At 41.0% G+C, this 25,468-nt stretch overlaps 1 protein-coding gene across 7 annotated transcripts in view; it reads left to right on the top strand.

The window, feature by feature from the left end:
- Positions 1 to 25,468, top strand: part of SMAP1 (small ArfGAP 1) — a 130,765-nt gene that overhangs the window by 33,130 nt on the left and 72,167 nt on the right. For all 7 annotated transcript variants that reach the window (XM_040983612.1, XM_040983613.1, XM_040983611.1 and 4 more), the window contains exon 2: positions 12,690 to 12,823. In XM_040983612.1, the coding sequence (XP_040839546.1) occupies positions 12,690 to 12,823 (134 nt within the window). The remainder of the gene's footprint in view (positions 1 to 12,689; positions 12,824 to 25,468) is intronic.

Below are 25,468 nucleotides of genomic sequence, written 5' to 3' on the forward strand. Positions count from 1 at the left end.
TTGTCTGAGATGATCCCAGACCTGATTCTTGTGTGAGTTTGCTAGTACAGGGTCTGACACTGTCCGTCATCCCAATCAGCTTATGCACATGCTGGTCGTTATAATTGCTGGGTCAGTTCTGTTTCCAGATCTGTTTTCCACACGAACCAGTGGTTGTTGCAGTCAAGCCCAATCCTACCCACTTCATACTTGGCCTTCACGCAAGCCAGAGAGAGCTGCAGCCTAGTTGGGGCTACTCCCGGTAACCCCTACCACGCCTGCCCCCTACCCTGGTTCCCATGCTTGCCAGTATGTACCATAGAATTACGCAGTCTGTCCTACATCCCATTTAGCTCTTATGTATGTCGGTGGGCATTGGAGCCTAGTTCAACCCAAGCAGCCCTACTTTCCAGCTCACACATGTGCTGGCGGGTGCCTTTCTGTCTAGCCACCCCTGCGCCAGTCCTGGTTTACATGCTGTCCTGTGGGAGTGGTAGCTCTAGAGGGGGGTGCCCACTTTTTCCCTACTAGGCCACTCCCACTCCCTGATCATGCTCTCTGCAGGTGATTCTGTGGTTTAACTTGACAGAATTAGTCCCAAGTGCCAGCCTCTGCCAGCTGATGCTGCGGCAAAACCCAACCAACCCTCACTCACTCTAATTTTTGCTCGCACCAGTTGGAACAGTCAGCCCAGCCTCGCTTTTCCTTGATTTAGCTTGCATGAAGCCCACAGGTAGTTTTAGCCCTGCCTGGTTTGGTCTGCCCCCATCCCAGCTCACACTCTCTAGTGGGAGTGACTGTCTAGCAGGGGAACCCACATTCCTCCTGACGGCTTTTCCCACTTGCCTGCTGGTTCTCATGTGTGCTGGTTGGGCGCTTTGGCCCAGTCTGGCCTGGCTGCCCCCCTCACTTCAGCATTTGCCAGTGGGTGCTGAAGCTGGCTGGGCCCACCCCCAGTTCCAGCTCCCGCTTGTGGGGTTTACAGTCTAGCCCAGCCCAACAGGCACCCCATCCTAGCTGTAATGTGTACTGGTATTTGTTGCGAATGAACCTGGCATGACCTACATTCTGTTCTGGTGCTCAGATTTGCCAGTGGGTATTGTGAACTGGTTAAGCCTGGTTCGCCCCCGACCTGTGCCAAAATTAGGACAGTGAGTACCTTTCCCTGGTCTGGTCTGGGCTGTTCCTTTTTGCGGTTCTTGTGCTCACCTGTTGAGACTGTGTCTGCCAGAGGAGTTGCCCAGACTCCTCCATCAGAACCTCTCCCAGTGCTCGATCTTGCACATACCCGTGGGTCCATGGGCCAGTCCTACTTAGTCCATCTCTTGTCCTGGCAGGAACAGTGACCTTTCCTGACTGGCCTTGGACTTGTTCTGGTTCTTACTGTTGGATGTTTCAGCCCAGCCAAGGCTTATCCATACGGAGACACTGCTCCACATGGCTCAGTAGGGACAGAGACCTAGCCTAGTCTGTTCTACATCTACCTTGGTCCCCCAGAGCCCCAGATGGTGCTGGAGTCTAGCCTGACTCTGAGCGTCCAGCACCAATCTACACTTACTAAGGGACACTGCAGTCATATTCAGACTAGAACGCAACCCCCACTCGGGCCCCTACACTCACCAGTGGGATCCCCAACCCAGCCATGGTGTTCTCTTAGCTTCCCAACCAGGCCTGCTCCCAGTAGCAGATCGCAAGTGTGCCAGTGGTTGCTCTGACCCATCTTGGCACAGCCCCCCACCTGTCTTGGCCTTTGCCCTACATGCTGTGTTCTGGCTTCCCTGACTCATGCAAACCAGCCAGTATAAGAGCTAGCTCAGCATGACCTGTCCTCCATCCTGATTTCTGTTCTTGCTTGTGAGCTAAGGTTTATTTGGCCCTGCACGTTCTGCCCCCATCTATAATCAATTCACACTTCAACCAGCCTTTGGAGCTACTATTCCCAGCTTGCCCGATTCCCACGCCTGGCCCTTGTGATCATCAGTGAGAGTTGTGACCTGCTAGGAAAGTTTCCCCAAGTTTCCCCAGTTGACCCACTCCCAGTCCCAGATCTCATACATGCCAGTGGGTTTTAGGCCAGTGCCTGGCATATTCTGCCCTTTCATTTTGGCCTTGTATGAGTTGGTGAATGTTGGAGCCCGGCTTACGCCACACCCTGTTTTAGGATGCACGTTTGGGTACTGCTGCCTTGACCTGCCCAGACTGTTGTTGGTTCCTTTACCCGTGAGTGATAGCAGGTACCATGGTCACACCTAGCTCAGCCCATCACCACCCCAACTTTTGGGCTAACCAGCAGGACTTATATCTCCACAGGGTTTGGCCCACACATCCCCCACAGAATTTACCCATGGATCTGTTTCTCTCATGTGCTGGCTAGTGTCATGACCCTACCTATTGTGACCCATCCTCTGTTCCAGCACTCCATCAGGTACTGGTACCTAGCCCTGCCAGGCAGGCCCCCAGCCATACCTTTTCTGTGGACTGGCATGTGGCAGCCAGAGATGCTCTATGCTAACAGCCCATCTCAAGATTTCCATGTGGGCTGGTGAATCAGTCTGGCCAAAATGGATGTTACAGACTCTCCCCTCCAAACCACCAGGTCTCAGTCACCATGCTTGTCAGCAAGTTCCATGACCCCGTCACTGGGAATCACACAGGATTCATCCCTCACCTACACTCACATTGGGCTTATTCATGGATGTCCCTAAGCAGGAATTACATACCCTAAAAACCCCAGAGCTTGCTGCCAGGCCACCAGCAGGTAGAGCCTAGTGCCTAAAGCCTACGACTCTTAGCCCCTGGTGACGGTGCCCATGGGCCAAGTCCTGGGCATTGGGTTCGGCCTGGTTCGGGCACCCTCTGCAGCAGCCATGCTGCAGGAGGCTCCTTTCGCCTCAGCCCCACTGCAGAACACTGCCCTGGCTCTTCCTGCCGCAGATGGTGGCGGAGCCAGGGCTCTAATCCCATTCCTGAGATTTCCTCATGGTGTACTTACCCTGAGGGAAGAAATCTCTTGGTCCTGGGAAGGTCTAGGACTTGGTCACCCCTTGGCAGCAGTGACCATGGCCTGAGTCCCAAGCATTGGGGTCTGGCCTGGCTCGGGTACCCCCTTCAGCAGCCATGCTGCAGGGGCTCCTGTTGCCCCAGCCCCATAACCGAACTGCCATTCTTTATTTATCTCATAACTTTTCCATTTTTAGCAAGCTGTGCTTAGAAATTTGTTTAATTTTGCTGATGGCTTTAACCTATAGATTTCAATTTCTTAAATAGATACTGCATAGTTCATATTATCTTTGTCTTCTGGAGAGAAATTATTTGTGTCTTTCAATGAATTGGTGCATATAGTAACATTTATCTTCTGATAGCAGAAATTATTTGTCTTTCAATGAATCAGTGCATGTATTAAGATTTATCTTTTCGATACTGTTAGAATCTGTGACTGTGTCACTTCTCTTATTTCTGATATTGATAATTTGTTTTGTTTCTTAATCAACCAGGCTGAAGGGTTATCATGTTTATTTATTTTTCCCAAAAAATTCACTTTTATTTTTGTGTCTCATGTTATTAATTTCTGACATTATGTTTATATTACCTTTGGTTTATAAGATGATTCTAGCATGATAAGATTTGTTGATTGACAATAATATACTTTGAGTGCTCTTATGAATTTGTTCCAGCATCTGTTTTTCTGGTGAGAAATCTGTTCTGATTATATAGGCATTTGTTCCTTTGTACACAGTGCCTTTTATTAAGCTTCTTTTAATACCTTTTTATCATTGCTGTTTTTCATCAGCGTGATTAAGATGTATCTTTTAGTTGTTTTACTTATGCTTCCTGTATTGTAATTTTTTGGAGTTTTTGGTTCTGTGAATTTGTTTTTCAGAAAGTTTTTTTTAAATTATTATTGATTACATTCTATTATGTGACACAGTGTTATAAGCATTGGGATTCCCCCCGCCCCTCCCCAAACCCTCCCCCCATGGTGGATTCCTCCACCTTGTTTCATTACCACAATTCAAGTTCAGTTGAGATTCCTTCATCGCAAGCATATACCTAGCATAGAGTCCAGCATCTTATTGTCCAGATAAGTTCAGCGGCTTGTTGGGGAGACCATCTCTGGTCAGTTTTCAGAAAGTTTTTGCAGTTACTTCTTTACATGCTTTTTAAAAATTGTCCGTCCGTCCGTCCTTCCTTCCTTCCTTCCATCCATCCTCCCTCCCTCCCTCCCTTGCTTCCTTCTTTCCTTCCTTCCTTCCTTTCTTAACTTCTTTCTTTTTCCTTTTCCTTTTCCTTTCCTGTCACCTCCTCCTAAGTCAGAGATTCCAATTTTAACTTAGACTCTGAAATTGTTGCACAGCTCAGTTGTGCATTTGCAGTTGTCTTTTTCTCAGTTTCGTGTTGGTTATTTTTGCTTTGTTCTCACATGCTTTGTTGTGTCTTTTTATAATCTGTTACTTCTGTCCAGTGTATTTCTTATTTCAAATATTATAGCTTGTGGCTTCTAACAGTTTTAAGATTTACTTATTTATTTGGATGGCAGGGATATAAATAGAAGGAAGAGAGAGACAGAAAGATCTTCCATCTGCTTGTTCACTCCCAAAATGACTACAATAGCCAGGGTTAGGGTAGCTAAAGCCAGGGACCAGGAACTCTGCATCTCTCACACATGGTGGCAGGGCCCAAGTATGTGCTGCCTTTCCAGGAACATTAGCAGGAGGCTAGATTATAAGTGTAACAGGGTTTACATTTTGATGTAGTAGGTTCAGCAGTGCTAGCTAGCATGGGCACTGGTTTGGACTCTGACCTTTCCATTTATCCTTCATCCTGCCAGTGTGCTTGGAAAGCAGTGCAGGATGGTTCAAGTACTTCAATTCCTCTGCTCATGCAGGGAATATTGATACAGCTGTTGACCCCTGGCTTTGCCCTGCCCAGTACTGGCCTTTGTGTTCATTTGGCAAGTGAACAGTGGATAGAAGATCCTCTCTGTCTTATCCTCTTTCTCTATAATGGTACCTATCATATATATAAAAGTAGTCTTATTTATTTATTTAAACATTTAAATTAATTTATTTATTTTTATTGCAAAGGCAGATATACAGAGAGGAGGAGAGACAGAGAGGAAGATTCTCTGTTTGATTCACTCTCCAAGTGACCGTAACGGCTGGAGCTGAGCCAATCTAAAGCTAGGAGTCAGGAGCTTCTTTCAGGTCTCCCACACCAGTGCAGGGTCCCAAGTCTCTGAGCCATCCTTTGCTGCCTTTCCAGGCTACAAGCAAGGAGCTGGATGGAAAGCATGGCGCCGGCATTAGAACCAGTGAGCATATGGGATCCGGGTGCGTGCAAGGCGAGGACTTTATCCACTATGCTATCACGCTGGGCCTGATATTTAATTTTAAGGAGACCACTGGCTGGCTCCCAGATTGAACTTTCCTGTGTCAGTGCCTGAGCACTTCCCTAGGCAGTAATCTGCATTCATGATGTGACTCCCACCTAGTTTGATGTCTCTCACTTGATTTCCCATTGCTTCAGGGATGTTGTTTTATACATTTTGCTTATTTTTAATGTTGCCTTAGTTTAGTTTAAAAAAAAAATTCATTGGGGCTGGTGCCATTGTTCAGCTAGCTGATCTTCCATCTTGAGTGCCATCATCCCATATTGGCTCTGGTTCGTGTCCTGGCTGCTGCACTTCCCATCCAGCTCCTTCCTTGTGACCTGGCAAAAGCACTGGAGGGTGGCTCAAGTTCTTAGTACTCTACATCCTGTGTGAGACTCAGAAGAAGCTCCTGGCTCCTGGCTTTAGATCAGCTCAGCTCCGGCTGTTGCGGCCACTTTTGGAATGAACCAGTGAATGGAAGGTCTTTGTCTCTCCTTTGCCTTTTCAGTTAAAAAGAAAAGCTTAAAAAAAGAGAATATATTGTCATTTAAATGGTATGATTTAGTTAAGTATCATTTATAAATAAACATGACGAATCCACAGAATTTTTACATTCTGTTTATTAACTACTATAAATATTAGAAACATGTATTTGTCTTTCTGGATCTGGGTTTTTCCACTTAGCATAATTATCTGTAGTTTATTTTGCTACACGTTTCAGGATATCGTCCTTTTTTATGGCTGGGTAGTATTCCATTGTATATGGAATATATACCATATTTTCTTTAATGACATTTCAGTTGATTTCATGTTTTAGCTGGTGTGACTTGAGCTGCTGTAACCATGGGGAGTGCATGTGTATCACTTTCACACATGGATTTAATGTCCTTTGGCCATATTCCCAAGGTTGAGATAGCTGGGTCATGTGGTACATCTGAGGAGTCTTCATACTGTTTTGTGTAATGCTTATGCCAATTTGCATTCCCACCAGCACTGTATTAGGGTATTTTTTCCCCCATATCCTTATCAGGAGTTATTGTATTTTGATTTTTGTATAAGAGCTATTCTAACTGGAATGGGGTGATACCTCATTGTTTTTATATGCTTTACTCTGGTGGCTTGTGATCCTGAGCATGTGTTTATTAGCAGTTCGTCTTTGGTGTTTTGAAAAATGCCTGTTCATATCCATTACCCATTTCTTTTTTTCAATTAAAAATTTTTGATGCTGTTTACGTAATTGAGACACATGCATACCCATGTGGATCTTGGATTAGTGTGGGGAGGGTCAAGATTTGGAGGAGGTGAGTGGGACAGATGTTTCAGTTTTTGCTTTTCCTGTGTCCCCAGGGGGAAGGGTGGGGGACAGTCCTTGGTCTCAGACTACATCCCATCCCTGGGGATGGGAGCTGGTCGTTTGACAACACCTTAGATACTCTTTAAGTTGGAAAGAGTGTTCCAGGGGTGTTGCTTGAGTGATTTTGATAGTTTTGAGACATCATTGGCTTCATTGCTGCATAGCAGAGAAAATCTTTCTAAGGTCTATGGGTCAACCAAGTCCACCTAGTGCATCCACAGACCCAGGAACATGATACAGAGCTTGCCAAGAGAGTGTGCTGACCTAGATAAGCTGGCTGTCATGTGCCCTGTGTATACATCTGGACATGCTGTCTCCTGCATAAGCATCAGCAGCTGAGGAGGCCCAGTTCAGACGCATGAGCTCTAAAATTGGAGCACATGTATTATGATTTTCCTGTGGCCAAAGTAAATATCCAGCCATCTAGTTGGGGAGTCCACCAAAAAAACTTGATCTGAGGGGTGATCTCAAACTTGATTTCTTTTGTGTGGCAGCCAGCACAGGGTCAGGCTTGGTTTGTCTTTTGCAGTAATAGATGCAGTTGTCTGGTCAGTTTCACCCCAGCCCTGTATCTCACAAAGCACTGACAGGTGCTTCGGCCCAACTTGTCACAGCCCCAGGCTTCAAACACACTAGTGGGTGCTAGGTCTAGTCAGGGCCCCTGCAATAACCTCCGCCAGGCCTATACCTTGGCTTGGTTTTTGTGTGTGCTAAAGTGTACTGCAGCCTACTAGTCCATCCTACATTTCATCCTGCTCTTGTGTACACTCATAGGTGCTGTAGCTTAGCTCAGCCTGCCCTATTCCAAATCCAGGCCACATGTATGCGACAGATTCTGCTGTGTTGACAAGTCTGGCCTGCCCCCAACTCTGGCTTCATGTTCACCAGTCGCAGCTGCAGCTCTCATGGGAGTGTCCATAGTTCCGTACAAGGCCCACCCCCAGCCCTGGATGTTGTGCCTGCCAAAGGGGTACTGTGGTCAAGCCTGACATGACTCATACCCAATCCTGGTATTTACCAATGGATGTGCCAACCTAACCCAGCCTGGCCTGCCCCTAGACCCAGCCTAGATGCTAGCTGATGGGTGCTGCAGCGCTGAAAGGACTGCCCATCCTCCAAGTCCTAGCTTTCCTGTTCACCATGGAAGCAGTGGCCTAAGAGGGGAGTCCTTGAAGCTCCGTTTCCAGGCCTGCTCCCAGCCTTGGTTCTGTTCATGCCAGTGGCACTACAGCCCAGTCTGAGATGACCCATCTTCTTTCTTGACATTTGCCAGCAGGTGCTACAGCCAGACTCAGTTTTACCTGCTTTCAGTTCCAACTCTCACTGGTGGGTAAACCCATTTATAAACCATGTTTTCTGTGATCTGGGAAGACTTGGGGAACCCTCCCATCTCTCAGAGACAGCTGATTTAGGAGCCAGTCTCTCAAGAGAGTTACTGAAGTTGATGTAGTACTACTATATTCTGGGAAAATCAATGAACCTTGATTTATTACAGGGACGGGACATTAGTGAGAGAAAGAACAAGAAGTTCCTGCACTCTGTTTACGCTCCTGAGATCTAAGATTTGTCCTCCTCTTTAAGCTCCCAAGTTAAGCTAATAACCAGAGATCTGACCCCCCTGTCAAACTTTGACTGTATGCAGGCAGTTCTTTATAGTGAGAAACTGGGATCTGATCATTTCAATCATTTTTTTCTTGACTGATCTCAAGGGTTTAAGCTGCTGGTGGTGGTTGTGTGTCCATTCAGAACTACCTCTGGAAACACAAACGTGGAGTCCTTATTGCTCCCAGTTATTGGTGATTTCACAGTGAAACCCTTTAAATACTTTGTAAAAAAAATTAGAGTGATCGATTTAGGTCCTTAAAAAAGTTTATAAGAAGTATATGTCTTGATATGTGTAATGTGCCTGAGACTTGAATTACTCTGGTAGATGTGGTTTCAACCCTGCTTTCTTCAAGCAAGAGCTGCGAGTTGGGGAGTGCCTCATGAATGTATTACAGTATACAAGGGGAGCAGCTCATATGGCAGTGTCTCTATTTTTCCTAATTGTTTTGGTGTGGATATTTTTCTTTCAGTTGCACAGTGTGTGTAGAGTCCTTTACAGTTGCTAAATTTCTCTTAGTAGGATTTGTGTACAGATGTTTATTTGGTACATTTGTGGGATGAGCCTCTCATTTTACTGGTTTGTAGATGTCACTCAACACATTTTCAGATTACATTTTTTTAAATAGTTGATTTTATTTCTGGGTGTGCCATTTAGGTGGAAGAAAGACCTTTTACACTGGTAAGACATCTTTAGGAAATTCATTTTTATTGTATACATTCTCTTAGAATCAATATTTGAGGATTTGAGAAGATAATACACCGAATTTCAGGAACTTTGTTTCATGTGTCTATTTTAGTTCTGTTGATTGGGAAAAAAAGTTATGTGTGAATTATTACTTGCTGACTCTTTTACAGAACAGATTTTATAAAGTTAATGATCCCAAGAGGTTGTTTTGTTATTTCCTCTTTACCATAAACTCCCTGCTCAGTTCTTTTGTTTACTCTTGGTCATAGTATCAGGGTAAATAAGCATACGGTCTTCTCCTTCCCAGCTCAAGAAATGTCATTGCTGATTGCTAGGAGATTACTTCAGAATGTTTCTAGAAAAAGGTGAAATATAGTGATCATTTCCTTTTTGGTACGTAATAATGCTGAATGCATAGTTAAATGGAGTAGTGTTTTGCATGAGCTTTTTGAAGATCTCTGTATGCATATTTTTCAAGTACTTTTATACCCACATACACTTCTGTTTTCATGAGCTTTTCGAAGTACCATCTCATAAAGAAACTAGTAAAATTAAGTTCTTTTGAAAGAGATCTCCATTTTTCAGAAGATGCAAGCAGCTAAAATAGTTTAATTATGATATTAAAATTGTTATTGTGGATTAGAGAAGGCAGTTTAGAAGAAATAAGAAATAAGGGAAACCACTTAGCAGCTAGTATTAAATTCTCTGTTCCTCTTTGTATTTTATTTCATTTTTAAAAAAACATTTATAGTTCCATAGGTCCTGGGGTTGCCCAAGTCCTTCCACAAGGTCCTTCCCCCCAACATTAATTTCCCGTTTAGTTTTACAATGGATGTCCTTCATGAACAGTCAGAAGTTCATTGTGTTGAAGTGTTTTGTAGGCATGGGCATTGTCAAGGAGTACATCATCGTACTGTTAGGATAGTTTCAATTTTTTTCACTGGGGGGTCCATCTCTGGTCTGTATGCATAGATATATACAGTACTTTGTCTTTATATCTAAACATAGCAGTCTCTGCTACACTTCCATTATGTATTTCCTAACAATCAGTGAGCACAGTCCACATTGGGGTGAAAATAATAAGTTTTCATTAACATGAAGTTAACAACCATGCTGCTAAAATAAAAATGCATCACAGGAGTGGTAAAAACAGAAATCAGAATCCTTCTTGAAGGAATAGATGCCAGAGTGTGACTCTTGTGGCGCTGAGGAATTACAGTTAATAACTAGAACTTCATTATTTGTGATATGTAGCAAAGCAGTGTTGAAATGGACATTTACAATCTCAAGTGTTTATAAGCAATCCATCTCTAATGGATGATCAGTTAATGAATCACAAGACCTTATTGGGAAATACAGGTAACTAGGAAGTGCAAAAGGAAAGATGCACTGCAAAAATAATTAGGTTTGACTCTACAAAACTGCATATTGAAACAAGCAAGAGCCATTCCAAAAGATGAGCACCGGAGCAGGCAATTTTGTGTTTTCTGTGCATCTGGGAATATTGTTTTTCTTTGCATGAGAGTCAGACACAAAGGTGGCCTAGTTGGACAACATGTGCTCCAAGGCCTGGCCACACATCTTTGTCATGTTCCTTTCCCCCTCCCTAAGCATTCATTTATTTTTATTGAAAAGGCAAATATGTAGAGAGGAGAGACAGAAAGGTCTTCTGTGTGCAGGCTCACTCCCACAGTGGCTGCAATGGCCAGAGCTGAGCTGGTCTGGAGCCAGGAGCTTGTTCAGGTCTCCCACACAAGTGCAGGGTCCCACGGTTTGGGCTATCTTCTGCTTTCCCAGGCCATAAGCGGGGAACTGGATGGGAAGTGCAGCAACCGGGACAAAAACTGGTACTCATTTGGGATCCTGGTGGTTGCAAGGTAAGGATTTAGCTATTAGGCCATTTCACCAGACCCTGTGTGATATTCCTTGAGGTCAAGTTTTGAGTGCCATGGTGTAGTTGGGGAACTGCTACTGGGCTGGTTCTCAGACCCAACTCTGAAGCATGCTGGCCATAGTTGTCTGGGAGTTTCTTAAGAATCCTTACTAGGCCAAATAAGTTTTTTTCTTTTTTTTGTTTTTTTTTCCCCCTTTGGGAAAGTCAAATTTACAGAGAGAAGGAGAGACAGATCATCCTCCATCCACTGGTTCACGTCCCAAGTGGCTGCAACAGCCGGAGCTGACCCTATCCAAAGGCAGGAGCCAAGAGTTTCTTCCAGGTCTCTCATGTGGGTATAGGTTCCCAAGGATTTGGGCCGTCCCAGAACTATGTTTTATTTACAGAACTGTGTTTGCAGCAGTGATGATATACACAGGCTTTCATTCATTATCCATTTTGGTTTCCACATATAAGAGAGAACATATGGTATTTGTTTTTCTGTGTCTAGTTTGTTTCATTCAACATTATATCCTCTAGTTGAAACCATTTTGATGCAAATGATAGCTGAGTAACATTCTGTATATATAAATCACATTTTTCTTCATGTATTCTTCTGATATAGGGCACTGTGATTGATTCCAAATTTGAGGCATTGATGAATCACTGGTAGAATTCACCTTAAAGAAGGTGCTCGTATTTGTATCTCCAATAGACCTTGAGTCCTGTGTTCTTAATTGCCTGCTGGATGTTTTGTCCTGTGCTTGGTTTGTCACTGTGTTTTCTGTTATTGAGTCTTCTTATTTCTTCGGGATGCTGTTTACATTGTCCATTTCCCTTTTTTCTTCCTCCACATTTGCGGATCAACAACACTAGACACACTTACAATGCTTTTGCTTTTTGCAGTTTGTTATGTATAGCCTACTGTTTTTTCAGAAAGATTAACTGGAAAATTCTAGAGATAAAGTTTTAAATTGTGTGACATTCTGCATAGTGTACTGTAATCTTTTTCCTTCTCAGTTTATCTTATTGGGAAGTGAATTACTTAAATATCCATTGTATATATGCTAAATATTCTATTTGTTAATCAGAAAGAAGCTGTAAATTATGAGATCCAATGTTACATACTGCAGTGCTTATGTTTCACTGTTATTTTACTTAATAATGGTCTCATTGCACAAGGGTAGACATGGTGGTCATCAGATTTGCCAATGAGAAGTCATAAAGTACCTCATTTAAATACTACATTTCCCCAAGAAGAGTGGAGCAGCTGGAACACGAACTGATGCTCACATGGGATCCCCACACTTGGAGGAAGAGGATTAGCCAGTTGAGCCAGTGCACTGTGCCCTGAAAGGCATTTTCCTTAATTACTACAGCAATTGTATGGTTTTCATGTTTCTTGACAATATATATTTTCTGGGAACAACCCAGCCTTATTATTGGTAGCCATTAATTTCTATGTTTACTTTTCTAAATGTTTTTGTTTGATATCTATTTTTGACCACTTAAGCAAACTCTTCTCTTTGATAAATAATTACAAAGGATGTTACTAGTAGTAATTAAAATTGTGTAAGATATTGTTCACATATAGGGACAGTTTCTAGAAAAGAAAAATTAGTATTGGATAAGATTCTTGAAAATCGACTTTTAACCTTTCAGTGCAGTTTTGACACATACATATGTTTTGTTAGCATGCTATTGCACTGAAAATTAGCATGTGATTTTGGGAAGCTTCTAGTATAATTGTATTAAGAAAGAATGTATCATGTTTATTTTACCTTTTAATATTTGGTGTTCTTTGCTGCTTTTCCTTAATTAGGTCCACGATGGGCTTCCTGGAATATTGGTGTGTTTATTTGCATCAGATGTGCTGGAATTCATAGAAATCTTGGGGTTCATATATCCAGGGTCAAGTCAGTCAACCTAGACCAATGGACACCAGAACAGATACAGGTAAACATAGTTGATCAAGAAGTTATTAAAAATACTTAAAATGCTTTAAGAAGATTTACCTTTGCTTACATCTTAAGATTAATGCTAAAAATTTATATTGAAATGGCCTCTATCACGTATAAAATTTGCATGTTATTTGAATTGTCAGTTTAATTTTCGTTTATTTCCTGGGTCTGTGGTACAGTCAGGTTTTAATTTTTTTTTATTAAAAATGCTGATTTTGGAATATTTAAAGAAATATCATCTGTGTTGATACTATGTAACAGTGTAATTCTAGAGTTTTATTTTCTTGTCAGTAGAGGGAGCCAACATAAAGAAGATGCACCTCTAGTTAAAAAAGTGGCTTGTGTATGATTTCTCTTTATGCAGAGGTATTCTTGATTTTTTAGGTAGAGTCTAAGACGTTGAGGCCAGCTCCGTGAACAGATATTTTTAGGACTAGTTCAGACTTGTTTTGAGTGTTTTAGCTCTATAAGAGACAAATTTATAATTTTGAGTTTGCTGTTTTTCCAAAATGAATGTCTTTAGCTCTCACAATTTTGCTTTCTAATTCTTAAGATTGGCTGCTCATATAAAATGATCGTTTCTAGGCATGTTATTTTATAATTTGTGATGAAATTATACTACTTAAATGCTTTGAAATTACTTTGATTAAGTGTTGAGCCAACCAAATATGTAAATATAAAGTTGTTATTCAGTATTTCATGGGAGATTGTTTTCAGGACTCCTTTGTGGATACTAAAATCTGCAATGCTCAAGTCATTTAAATAAAATTGTATAGTGTTTACATATGTATATGTATATACATATATAACTTACACAACATTCTCTGGGCAGTTTAAATCTATGGATTAATTGTGCCTATTGAAATGTGTTGTATAAATAATTGGTCAAACTGTATTGCTTAGGAAATAATAACAAGTAAGAACAGATGTACTTAATACAAAGGTGGCTTTTTTCCTTACATGTTTTCCACTTTTGGTTTGTTTAGTCTAGGATAAAGGGCTGGTGCAAATTGAGAATCCCAATATATTTGATTGTAATCCACTATGATTTTATTATATGCCTTTCTACAGATTAAAAGACACCACAAAAATTTGCATGGATGGGATGAGATAGGTGTAGAGAAGGTAAAACATACATTCAGAGTATAGATTCACATGTAATTTTATTTGATTCCATCTTAAGTTAATTTTTGAGCTGTTTACTTGCTAGGACATGAAGAAAAACATGATTTTTATGTATTTCTAAGATTATGGAAGGGAAAACATTATAGTTACATCAAGCAAGCAGACCTTGTAGGGCACTTTATAATCAAAGAATGTTTGGTAACAGTTGTGATAATAGATGTCACAATCTAAACTTTAGAAAAATATCAGGGCTTGAAAATATAAGACTTGGCATTTATCATGGATTATAGAGATGAAAGTCATTCCAGACCAATGTGTAGTGCCTTTTTAATGGTTGGTTATGATTTATTTTTATTTAACTGGCAGATTTAACACACAGGGAGAGATTTTCATCTGCTGGTTCGTCCCCCTAATGGCTGCAGTAGCCAAAGCTGGGCTGATCTGATGCCTAGAGCATCTTTCAGATCTCCCTATGGGTGTAGTAGCCCAAGCACTTGAAATGTCTTCCACTGCTTTTCCAGGCACATTAGCAAGGAGCTGGATCAGAAACAGAGCAGCTGGGACTAGAACTGGTGCGCATAAAGGATACCAGCACTGCAGGTAGAGGCTGGACCTATTGTACCATGGTGCTAGCCCCATGATTTGTTGTTATTAAGGATAGAACAGTTCAGTTTTACAAAGATTCCTTTTTTCTCAGGTTCTTCAGAGTTGAATAGCACTGTATTTGAGGTAGTAACTGTATTGTGTTCAATATTTATTTCAGGTTAGAAAATGTGAAGAGCACTGATTCTAGAGAGGTAATAAAGCAAGGAATTCAGAGGGTTGTCCCTAGAGTCAGGCTGCCAGAGTTAGACCTGTGTGATCTCAAGAGAATATTTCAACCTCAGTTTCTTCATTTGTAAAATGAGAGCAGTAATAGTACCTATTTCTATATAGCAAATAAATTAATACGGGTAGAACATTTAGATAGTACCTGGAATCTATTTTTTAAAGATTTTATTTTTATTACAAAGTCAGATGTCATGTACAGAGAGGAGGAGAGACAGAGAGGAAGATCTGTCCAGTGATTCACTCCTCAAGTGAGCACAATGGCCGGTGCTGTTCCTGTCTGAAGCCAGGAGCTGGGAACTTCCTCCAGGTCTCGCACAGGGGTGCAAGTTCCCAAGGCTTTGAGCCTTCCTCGACTGCTTTCCCAGACCACAAACAGGGAACTGTATGGGAAGTAGAGCTTCCAGGATTAGAACCAGTGCCCATATGGGATCTGGGCCACGTTTAAGGCGAGAACTTAGCCGCTAGGCCACCGTGCTGGGCCCTCCTGTTTTTGATTTTTTCTATTTGTCCAACCTCTGGATGTTTCTACTTTGAGTTATATAGCCTTTGTTCTATTGACTTGAGAGAAAGTGTTGAGGAAGATACATTCTTAATTAATCTGATTTTATTTTCATTCTCAGACATCTTTTTTTGCTTTACTATCTAATTGAAAATTTGAAATCTCAGGGCCTGTGGAACTGTATAATAAAATGATAATAAAATGGGAAGATGTGAAATGTGATTTCGACTATGAAGTTCATTTTGAGTTTTTCATTTTTAGGCAATATGAGGGATAAAATTGCATGCAGTTTATTTATGCAAAATTATTGCTGTGCATTTCCTTTTTCTTCTTGACATAATTTACTGATTTAACTTCTAATAATGTCACTAATTGTCCTTTTAAAAGCTGCATCTGCTTACTATATAGTAGTTCGGTTAAAGTAATGAACAAAATTGTAAGATGAGTCTTAGCAGAAGTCTTTCATTTAACTCTTACATTGCCTAGTCTAGGTAGAATTTAGAGAGTATACATAAGTAGCAAGGTACTTGATAATAGCACTTGGATCTTCAGTAGATGACTATCTGGAAGGAAAATATTGAATGTGGTTGAATAAATACATGTGTGAACAGATCATCTGGAAAGTCAATTTCACTGCTTCTGTTTTAGATATATAGTTGATTTCTGCCTTGGTTTGTGTAACTGTAGTGATAATACATGTTATGAGGCATAAAGCACTGATCTGGAACTGTAGAACCAGGTTCGGGTTCTATCAAATACATGGTGTGTAATTTCTGCAAATCATTTACTTAATAGGGTTTTTCTTGTTTTTAAGATTTATTTATTTTTATTGGAAAGGCAGATAAGATTGACACAGAGAAGGAGACACAGAAAGATCTTCTGTCTGCTAGTTCACTCCCCAGGTGGCCACAGCAGCCAGAGTTGAGCTAATTTGAAGCCAGGAGCCAGGAACCAGGAGCTTCTTCTGGGTCTCCCACGTGGGTTCAAGGTCCCAAGGCTTTGGGCCGTCCTCTACTGCTTTCCCAGGCTACGAGCATGGAGCTGGATGGGCAGTGGATCAGCCAAGACACGAACTGGCGCCCATATGGGATCCTGGCACATGCAACACAAAGACCTAGCCACTGGGCTACTGCGCTGGAGCTATTAAAGTGGTTTAAATGGAAAAGTAACATCTGACATTCTTAACTTATGAACCTCTCTTGTTCCTGCTTTAGCTCAGGTGACTAGATCTAGCATTAAGGTACTGGCAGTGAAACTGATAAATGGGGAAAACCTCTAGGAAATACTGCAGATTAGGATCATTAAGACTTGTGGCAGAAGAAGGAAGAATGTGGGATGACGCAAGAGCTGAATTTTAAGTTACTGTGATTAAAGTAGTGGTTATCCCTGTACTTCAAATTGAGTGAATTTCATAGTAAGATGAAATGACAAGCATGTGATGTGAAACATTTAGATTTTTATAACGGTGTTTAATTTCTTAGCCTTTTTACAAGAATGCGTTGTGAATTTGTGCTAAGTAACAATTTTAGTAGATAAGACATGTAAATGTCTTTACGGTGTTGAAATGTATGAAAACTGCTGCCTCTAATTCCATGTCATCATGAATACTTTGAAATTATATTGCTTAGTCTTATAAACAATTGTTAATATAATTAACACAGAGAACAACTCCCCATAAAGTTTGAAGCTAGAGGAATGGACTCTGTTAAATATTTCCAAAGAGTTCCTGAGACCAAAAATGGTGGCCCTTCTTTTCCAGCAGCTGGAATCCAAAAGATCTTGAAAGCAGTCCTGAAAGGCTTGCTCCTATGCAAGAAATCCTGGTGGCTTTTGAGAGGAAGATAGAGAATTATTCTGGAAAATGTCCAGTGATAGTGGAGGTGAGTCACGGACATGAAGAACTTACCAAGGGATCATAAATAAATACTCCTTTCTCCTTTTAAATATAAGAATTTCTTTAAAAAATCAATTTATGTGATATACAGGGAGAGAGAGAGAAGAAAAGAGAATCATACATTTCTGCAGCAAGAGAGAGAAGTAGAGATGGAGAGATATCAGTGGATCAGTTGATCCTATGTCTACTGGTCTGTTATCTAGAAGTCACAGTGACTCAGGCTGGGTCAGCCTAGAAGCCAGGATCCTGGAACTCCAGTCAGGTCTCCCATGTGGTTGGCAGGGAACCCAGCACCCGAACCATCTTCTGCATGCTTCCTGGAAGCATTAGCAGCGAGTTGGATCAAAGTGGGACAACTGGTTCTCTGATGAGAAATGGGAGACAGCTTACATTGCTTCTCCAGTAATGCCCTGCCCCGGAGGGTTTTAAAAAATAGGCCTCTACCACTCTGAAAATTTTCTTTTGTGTGTTTTAAAGATTTTAATAACTAAAAAATAGACAAGTCTTCCCTCTTCCCCACATAAATATATTTAAGAAAACTCCAGTGTTAATCAACTAGTAGTGTTTAAGATGATACTAGGAAAAGACGTAGTTAAATACCAGATTGGTGTTTATATTTACATGGATGGGCTTTAGAAATATTTATGTATTTGATTTGCTTTTTGATGCATCAGTCACTCTCCTTAAAGGAGGAAGTCTACTTGCTCTGATTCAGACTTTGCTTAGATAGCCCTCCTGGAGTTCCTCTAAATGACATAGTATTGATATTGATGATAGTGGTTAATAAATGATACGATGCAGTTTTAGTGTTTTTCTATTCTATTGAGTTTGGGGAATGAGAAATATTATGAGTGTGGTACAAACCTCAAAAAATGTGCAAATATAAAGAAAACATACTCACGCCCACTTTCTCCCTTACCCAGTTTCCTCTGTATAAGAAACTGTATTTGTCAGTTTCCTGTGTAGCTTTCCTGAAGTATTTTATGCAAATACCATAAGTCTTCAAAAAGTTTATGAAAAACAAATTTCCTTTGACTCTCTTCTATGAACATTTGAAGCAGGTTCATGCATATAAACATATAAATTATTGACCTTCATAATAACAATTTTTAACCTGGAAGTAAGATTCTTTTCCCTCTTCCAATCTGTTCCTCAGAAAATTGGATAGAAAAATTTGAGTTTTAAGTTTTTTTTCCTATATGTTAAACACACATGTAGCATTCTTCTGTTAAACATTAATGCTTAAGAATCTATCAATATTTTAATGTCTTTCACTTTTGCGTTTGGAAATTTAGAAGACCTAGTTGCAGCCTGATGATAACCATATCATTTGCAATGCTGCTACATTACTATTTTTTCCACTTATTAAAAAAAGGGCAGGGAACATGGTACAAAGGCTCAATGGCTAAATCCTCACTTTGCAAGTGCCAAGATCCTATATGGGTGCCAGTTCATGTCCCAACTGCTCCACTTCCTATCCAGCTCCTGCTTTATGGCCTGGCAAAGCAGTACCGAGGATGACTCAAGTCCTTAGGACCCTGAACTCACATGGGAGCCCTACAGAAGCTCCTGGTTCTTTGCTTTGGATCAGTTCAGCTTTGGCCGTTGTGGCCATTTGGGGAGTGAACCAGTGGATGGAAGGCCTTTCTGTCTGTTTCTGTATATATCTACCTTTCTAATAAAAGTAATATTTTTCTAAATAAAAATAATTAATTTCAAAGGGCAAATCAATATACACAAATATTTGTGATTACTGATAGCATTCTAAAATAATGCATCTATGTAAATTGCAAATTTATTCTTCATGATTATAGCATCTGAGGGAAAATGTCAAGAATATATTGCAGGGGAGAGGTAGGAGGAAGGCATAGGAAAAAAAAAACCTCTGAGGTTGGCAAAGGATTTTGCTCCTTTGCAGGGGAGTTTTCAGTAATATTCATTGTGCCTTTGTCTCTTCTTTTGCTCTTGGTCATTGTATTTCTGGTTAGCTGAGTCTTCTTCTTGGGTCAGGTTTCTAAGCTGTTTCACCCACAAGTCTGCAGTTCAATTTTACTTACTGTAGTTGGTACATGGCTCTTTGTTTGCAGTGAGTTGTGCCACTCCCTTCAGTGAGTTCCAGGTCTGGGTTCTTTTGTTAGACTTGCGCCATTGTCTGCATAGCCCCAGCTCCTGGCTCACCTCTCTCTCCACCTCCTGTGATACTGTGCTGAAGCTGCACCATTGTCTGTACAACCTTTTTTCCACATCCGGTTGGAGCAGGTCCCAGGATTAGGGTTTTCTATATAACCAGGTTTCCTATATAACTAGGTGTTGGTGCTGATCTTTCCTGAACCTGTTGGCTGTTAGGTCTGGGTGCCAAACGGACCTATTTTGACAGGTATGATGCCATAGTTGGCATTATTTTCCTGTGAGACCAGTTCAATGCACTGAGCTCAGTGAGTTCTTGATCTGCTCAATGCTTGTGCAGCTCACTGTTGTCCCTTGCAGTCTTAAAATTCTTTGCCACTCCATACGAAATGGTGCTTGATGTGCCACTACTAGAGTTCTTTATGTGCTTGCCATCAGGTCTGAGAGCTACCCGTACCTATCCTGGCAGAAACCTGTAGGATGCCATGTTGTTGCAGTTCACTGAGCCAGAAATGAATTCATTCCCAGCTCTGCACGCTCAGTACTGTCAATAGCCCTTAAACAAAGATGGCATCTGATATGGCCGTAGGGGATATACAGAGAGGATATACAGAGAGGAGGAGACACAGGAAGATCTTCCATCCGATGGTTCACTCCCCAAATGAGCACAACAGCTAGACCCTAGCCAATCCGAAGCCAGGAGCCCTTCTTGGTCCTCTCACTTTGGTGCATGGTCCCAAGGCTTTGGGCCGTCTTCTATTGCTGCCCCAGGCCACAAGCTGGGAGCTGGATGGGAAGCTGGCCCACTGGGATTAGAACCAGCGCCCATATGGGATCCTGGCATGTGCAAGACAAGGATTTTAGCCACTACGCTGTCGCACCAGAAAATCCACACTATTCTTACACTGTTCTTCTGGGATCTGCTGCTCCATCTCTGCTGCTGGTCAAATCAAACAGAGCAGTAGGACAAGCAGTTCTTTGTCTAGGTTCACCTCCTGAGCTCCCAGTATTATGTCCCTTCCCACCTTGCTGCTGGTGTAGTTCCACCTGCCAGTGCAGTTAAGATAGTCATTACTAAATACCAGTGGGGTATCAGTCACTGCCACGCCATAGTTATTTCCACTGCTTTTCTGTGTCTGTCAGTCTCCAGGTACCCTTCTGCTGTTGTTCTGTCCTCTCCTATTTCCTGGAATGTGCCCTCTGGTTTACACTGGCTAGTGTTTCTCCATCCATTTCAATGTGTCCTTGTTCTATTCTGTTGTCTTTATTCTCCAGACGCCATTTTTAAGGAATCTTTGCTGCTGTTTTGTCATTGTAGAAGCTCTGCTGACATAAAACAGTGATTATTTTTACATATACACGCTGTTACATAGTTTTTCGTTGCATTTGTTTACTGCTTACTGATTTTGCTTATTTCTTAATCTTTTTTTGTTATGTTGCCTACTTTTTTGTTGTGGTTTGCTAGACAAATATGTTAAGCACATGTAATAAAAAGTTTAAATTGATAGATTCAATTATCTTCACTCATTGTAAAGCAGAAGTCAGTGTGTGTGTGTGTGTGTGTGTGTGTTTATTAAGTTTATTTATGTATGAAAGATGGACTTAGGGGTGGGAGAGAGAATTCTTCCATTTGCTGGTTAACTCCCCGAGTAACAACAGTGGCCAGCACTCCGTTAGTCCATGCCAGGATCCAGGAGTTTCATGCAGTTCTACCATGTGGATGGCAGGGGCTCAAGCACTTGGACCACCTTTTGCTGCTTTTCCCAGGCCATTATCAGGAAGCTGGATAAGAAGTGGAGCAGCCATGGTGTGAACTGGTACCTGTTTGGGATGCTGGCCTTACAGATTGTGTTTTCTCTCATGATATTATAACCTCGGCTCCTATATGATGTGAAAACTGGGACTAGGTAAAATATTTTGTGATTTAGAAGTTCAAAAAGGTGCAAAGTTTCTGTATGGTAGATTGTGGTGGTAGTATGTTAGGCTATTTAGTAATTCAAATATTGTCTTTTGAAATTAAAACCTCGTGATGTATGAGGCGTTGGACTGGTTGTATTCTGGGTTATATAGAGAAACAGAATACATAAATTTAAGATTAGTAAGGGCATGCTGCCTTTAAATCAGATTTTGAGATTCTAAAGTATGATTTACTATACCAATTCCAAGTAAAACATACTTTTGTAATTTTAATGGTGACTTTGAAGATGACTGAGTCAGAAAAGTACAATAAAACATTCTTTTAGGAATATATCATACATTAGTGAACAGACCACGTTTAATGGAAAAAAGTAACATTAATTTAAAAGTGTGTTCTACCCAACTTGAATTTGTTATAACTATGAACCACATAGGTTTTTTTCTTCAGTATGGTAGTATTTTCCTTAGAGTGACAATAAATGTTGACTTTGTATTTAAGTGTGTTCTTATAATAATTTGTTAAAAACATAAATACATCTTTACACTGGCAATTTTTGTAATTTAAAAAATTCCCAATTTTGAGACCAGCTATAGTATTCTAAGTAAATATCTATATAAAATATTTCAAAAACAAGCATAATAGAAGGTTAGCACTGTCTCAATAGGTTTATCCTCCACCCTGTGGTGCCAGCATCGCATAGGGGTGCTGGTGTGTCCCAGCTGCTCTACTTCTGATCAGCTTGCAGCTTATGTCCTGGGAAAGCAGCGGAGGATGGGCCAAACCTTGGGACCTTGCACCCACCTGGAAACTCCAGAGAAAGGTCCTGGTTCTTGGCTTTCGATCAGCTCAGCTCAGCTCTGGCTGTTGGAGCCATTTAGGGATTGAGCCAGTGGATGGAAGGCTTTTCTGTGTCTATACTTCTCTCTGTAAGTCTGCCTTTCAAATAAAAACAAATCTTAACAAGACAACAACCATAATCAAATTTTGATTTAAGTAATTGGGTGTCTTCCCCTTTCTCATACTCAACATATGAAAGAAGGTGAACTCAACGCTTACCATCACCCATCCATCCCCCGCGCCTGCAGGAATGACTTGACCTCTCTAAAGCAGAGACTTTTCAGGAGTATTAGTATCTTTGCAATTTTGATACTTTGATGTCCTTACAAATATTCTTGCTATTGGAGAAATTTTAAAAACAGGTTTGAAAATTTGAAGTTTTTAAGAATAAGACATAGTACCTAGGATCTGTCTTGGTTTCTGGAAAATAGATAGTAGAGGTTAAGTTCATAGCTTAAATCTGCTACTGGCTATAAAGAAGTAAAAACAGCTTGATCTTTTAAAATAAATGTCATTTATTGCCCTATTGGTTTTTTTATAACCAGTTTAAGTACCCAGGTTGCTTGTCCCAGATTTCATAGTTTTTTTTTTTTTATTAGCTGCCATGCAATGGTAAAGATAGCACTTACCTTGCTCCATTTAATGAAATCATTATTTGGTTTTTTTGAAACGCAGATTTAGAGAGCGAGTGAGCGAGAGAGAGAGAGAGAGAGAAAATATGAATATGAGTTGAGTGCTTTTATTTGCTGATTCACTCCCCAAATGACTGCACCAGCCAGGGCTGGATTGATTCAAAGCCAGGCATGTCTCATGGGTCTGCCGTGGTCATGTCTTGGGCCATCCTCCGCTGCTTTCCCAGGCATGTTAGCAGGTAGTGGACCAAAAGTGGAGTATCCAGGACTCAAACTGCGACATTTATGTGATGCCAGTGCCACAGGCAACATTGCCCATTATGCCACATTGAGGCTGCAGCTCCTAGTCTTAATACTTTCATTAAAGCATACTTACTCAACAGAAAAATTCTTACATTTTCATTGTGCCTTAGTTTCTTCATCTGTAAAAATAAACATCGAGTTTCTAAAGCAAAGTGCCTGGTGTCTATTAGCCTTGCTGGACATAGTTTCAATTCCACTGGATGACACTTCAGATGCCTAAACCAACTGATGGCTGGTGTTAATTCTATTGTTAGATGATAGAGACATAATCGTAGGAATATTATTGAATAACTTGGAGATTAAGCTTCATTTCCAGTAAAGCTAATGTTATAAAGCCCATTTTGGTGTTTTAAAATTTAAAATTATTAAAATTTTTAGAATATTGCATACTTGTGTATTTATATGTACACACACGAAATACTGAATTTGTTGCTTACTATCATAATTAGTAAATTATTTTCATTGTATAATTTCTCTTGCCAGTAACTGAACATAATTTTCTCTGATTATCTAGGCAGTAGAATGCATTTTGTTAATTTTTGAAGGGTCTTTTGCTGTAGTGTACTTACCCTTTCCTTAAAAGTCATCTCCACGTTACTCAGTCTTTCATGTCCATTGATCCTTTCACTGCTGATCTCTACTCTGCTTTTCAGAAACCTAGAAACTGTGTTTATCATTCTCTTCTGTAGTCTCATAAGACAATCTTTATACCTGTGAAGTTATTGAATCTTTGTTCACCTCAATCTCAATAAACATACATAAGCAACTGCATCCTGTAATTTTTGGCAATGATCTCCTGTGGAAATAATCTTATTATCTCACTTAACTTATCCCTTTCAGGTGTTTGTTTCCTTCTGTTTTTACTATTTAATTGTGGTGGATAAAACCAGGGAAACAATGTTTGATTGTTTGGTTTAATGTACATATATACATTGTTCATAATTAATTTATGATTTGTCAAAATAAAAATAGAATTGATGTGTACACATGTTTTCTAGTCTAATGAGGAAAAAAATGGCTGATTTATGAAGCACCAATTTTAAGGCACTTTTTTACTCAGAGATGCTAAAATGTGGAAAACATTCCAGGGGTCTCAAGGATCCTAGGCACGCCATACCTGCAGCTCACCATTGTACTAGGTTTGGGGCAAAAGGATGGAATCCTGGGGATGGGAGGAGGGTGCGCTGATGTCCTTTGACATCACCAAAATGCATTCGTTTTCAAGTGGAGTTTTTGATCTCTGACATGACAGGCTCTCCAGTCTTGGGGTCCAGAGCCCAAGGGCTATGTGTCTGGCATAAGAGCCCACAGTGCATGTTGTGCTGTCACCTCTACAGGAAAGATCATGCCTATGTGCACACAAATGATGAGTCAATCTGCTCATGTGAACCAGTTGAGGAGTTCCTTGAGTGCTGCTTCAAAAAAAAAAAAAAGAAAGGTCAACAATTTCTCTGAGTGATAATGATAATGTGGGGGACATAGCCATTAGAACCACTGACTAATAAAGATGAACCTGTTAGCTGAGACGGGAAAATATTTCTGAACCTGGAATATATAAGGCTTATGTCCTCATTCAGAGGGAAGTAGCTACAGAAGATGAGAAGAATCTATATCCTTCAGTCACCCTTAAGAACAGGATTGGGAATCTCTAATGGGGAAATAAAATGAGACCAGAAGGTAGCTATCTTTGAGTCACAAACTGGAAGCCATACCACTCCTGCCCTATATAATACTATCTGTTTATCTGGCAACCAAGTGATCCCTTCCCTAGGATGTGTTCCTGCTTACCTGGGGCTTGGAGGTGCTATCATGTAACTGCCTTCCCTTTAAGGATTGTAAGAGGCCAGGCAAGGGGAAGGGCACTTGCTCTCATTGACACAAGATGATCTTTCTCTGTTCACTCTGTTGCTGCATACGGCCTGTGTGTGTCCATAGTTCCTCACCTTTTTTTTAAAAAAAAAATTATTTTTATTGGAAAGGCCGATTTATGGAGAGAAGGAGAGACAAAGGAGAGACAAAGACCATCTGCTGGTTCACTCCTCCGATGGCTGCAATGGCCAGAGCTGAGTGATCCAAAATGAGGAGCCAGGAGCTGTTATTTTTTTTTTCAAAGATTTATTTATTCTTATTACAAAGTCAGATATACAGAGAGGAGGAGAGACTGAGAGAAAGATCTTCCCTCTGATGATTCACTCGCCAAATGACATCAATGTCCTGTGCTGCACCGATCTGAAGCCAGGAGCCCGGATCTTCTTTCAGGTCTCCCTGAAAAGGTGCAGGGTCCCAAGGCTTTGAGCCATCTTCGACTGCTTTCCCAGGCCACAAGCAGTGAGCTGGTTGGGAAAGTGGGGCTGCCAGGATTAGAACTGGCACCTATATGTGATCCTGGTGCATTCAAGGCGAGGACTTTAGCTGCTGGACCCTAGGAACTTTTTTGGTTCTCTCACCTCGGTGCGGAGTTCCAAGGCTTTGGG

The sequence above is a fragment of the Ochotona curzoniae genome, unplaced genomic scaffold, assembly GCF_017591425.1.
Source record: "Ochotona curzoniae isolate NIBS_2020 unplaced genomic scaffold, NIBS_Ocur_1.0 contig_3819, whole genome shotgun sequence".
NCBI classification, from domain to species: Eukaryota; Metazoa; Chordata; class Mammalia; order Lagomorpha; family Ochotonidae; genus Ochotona; species Ochotona curzoniae.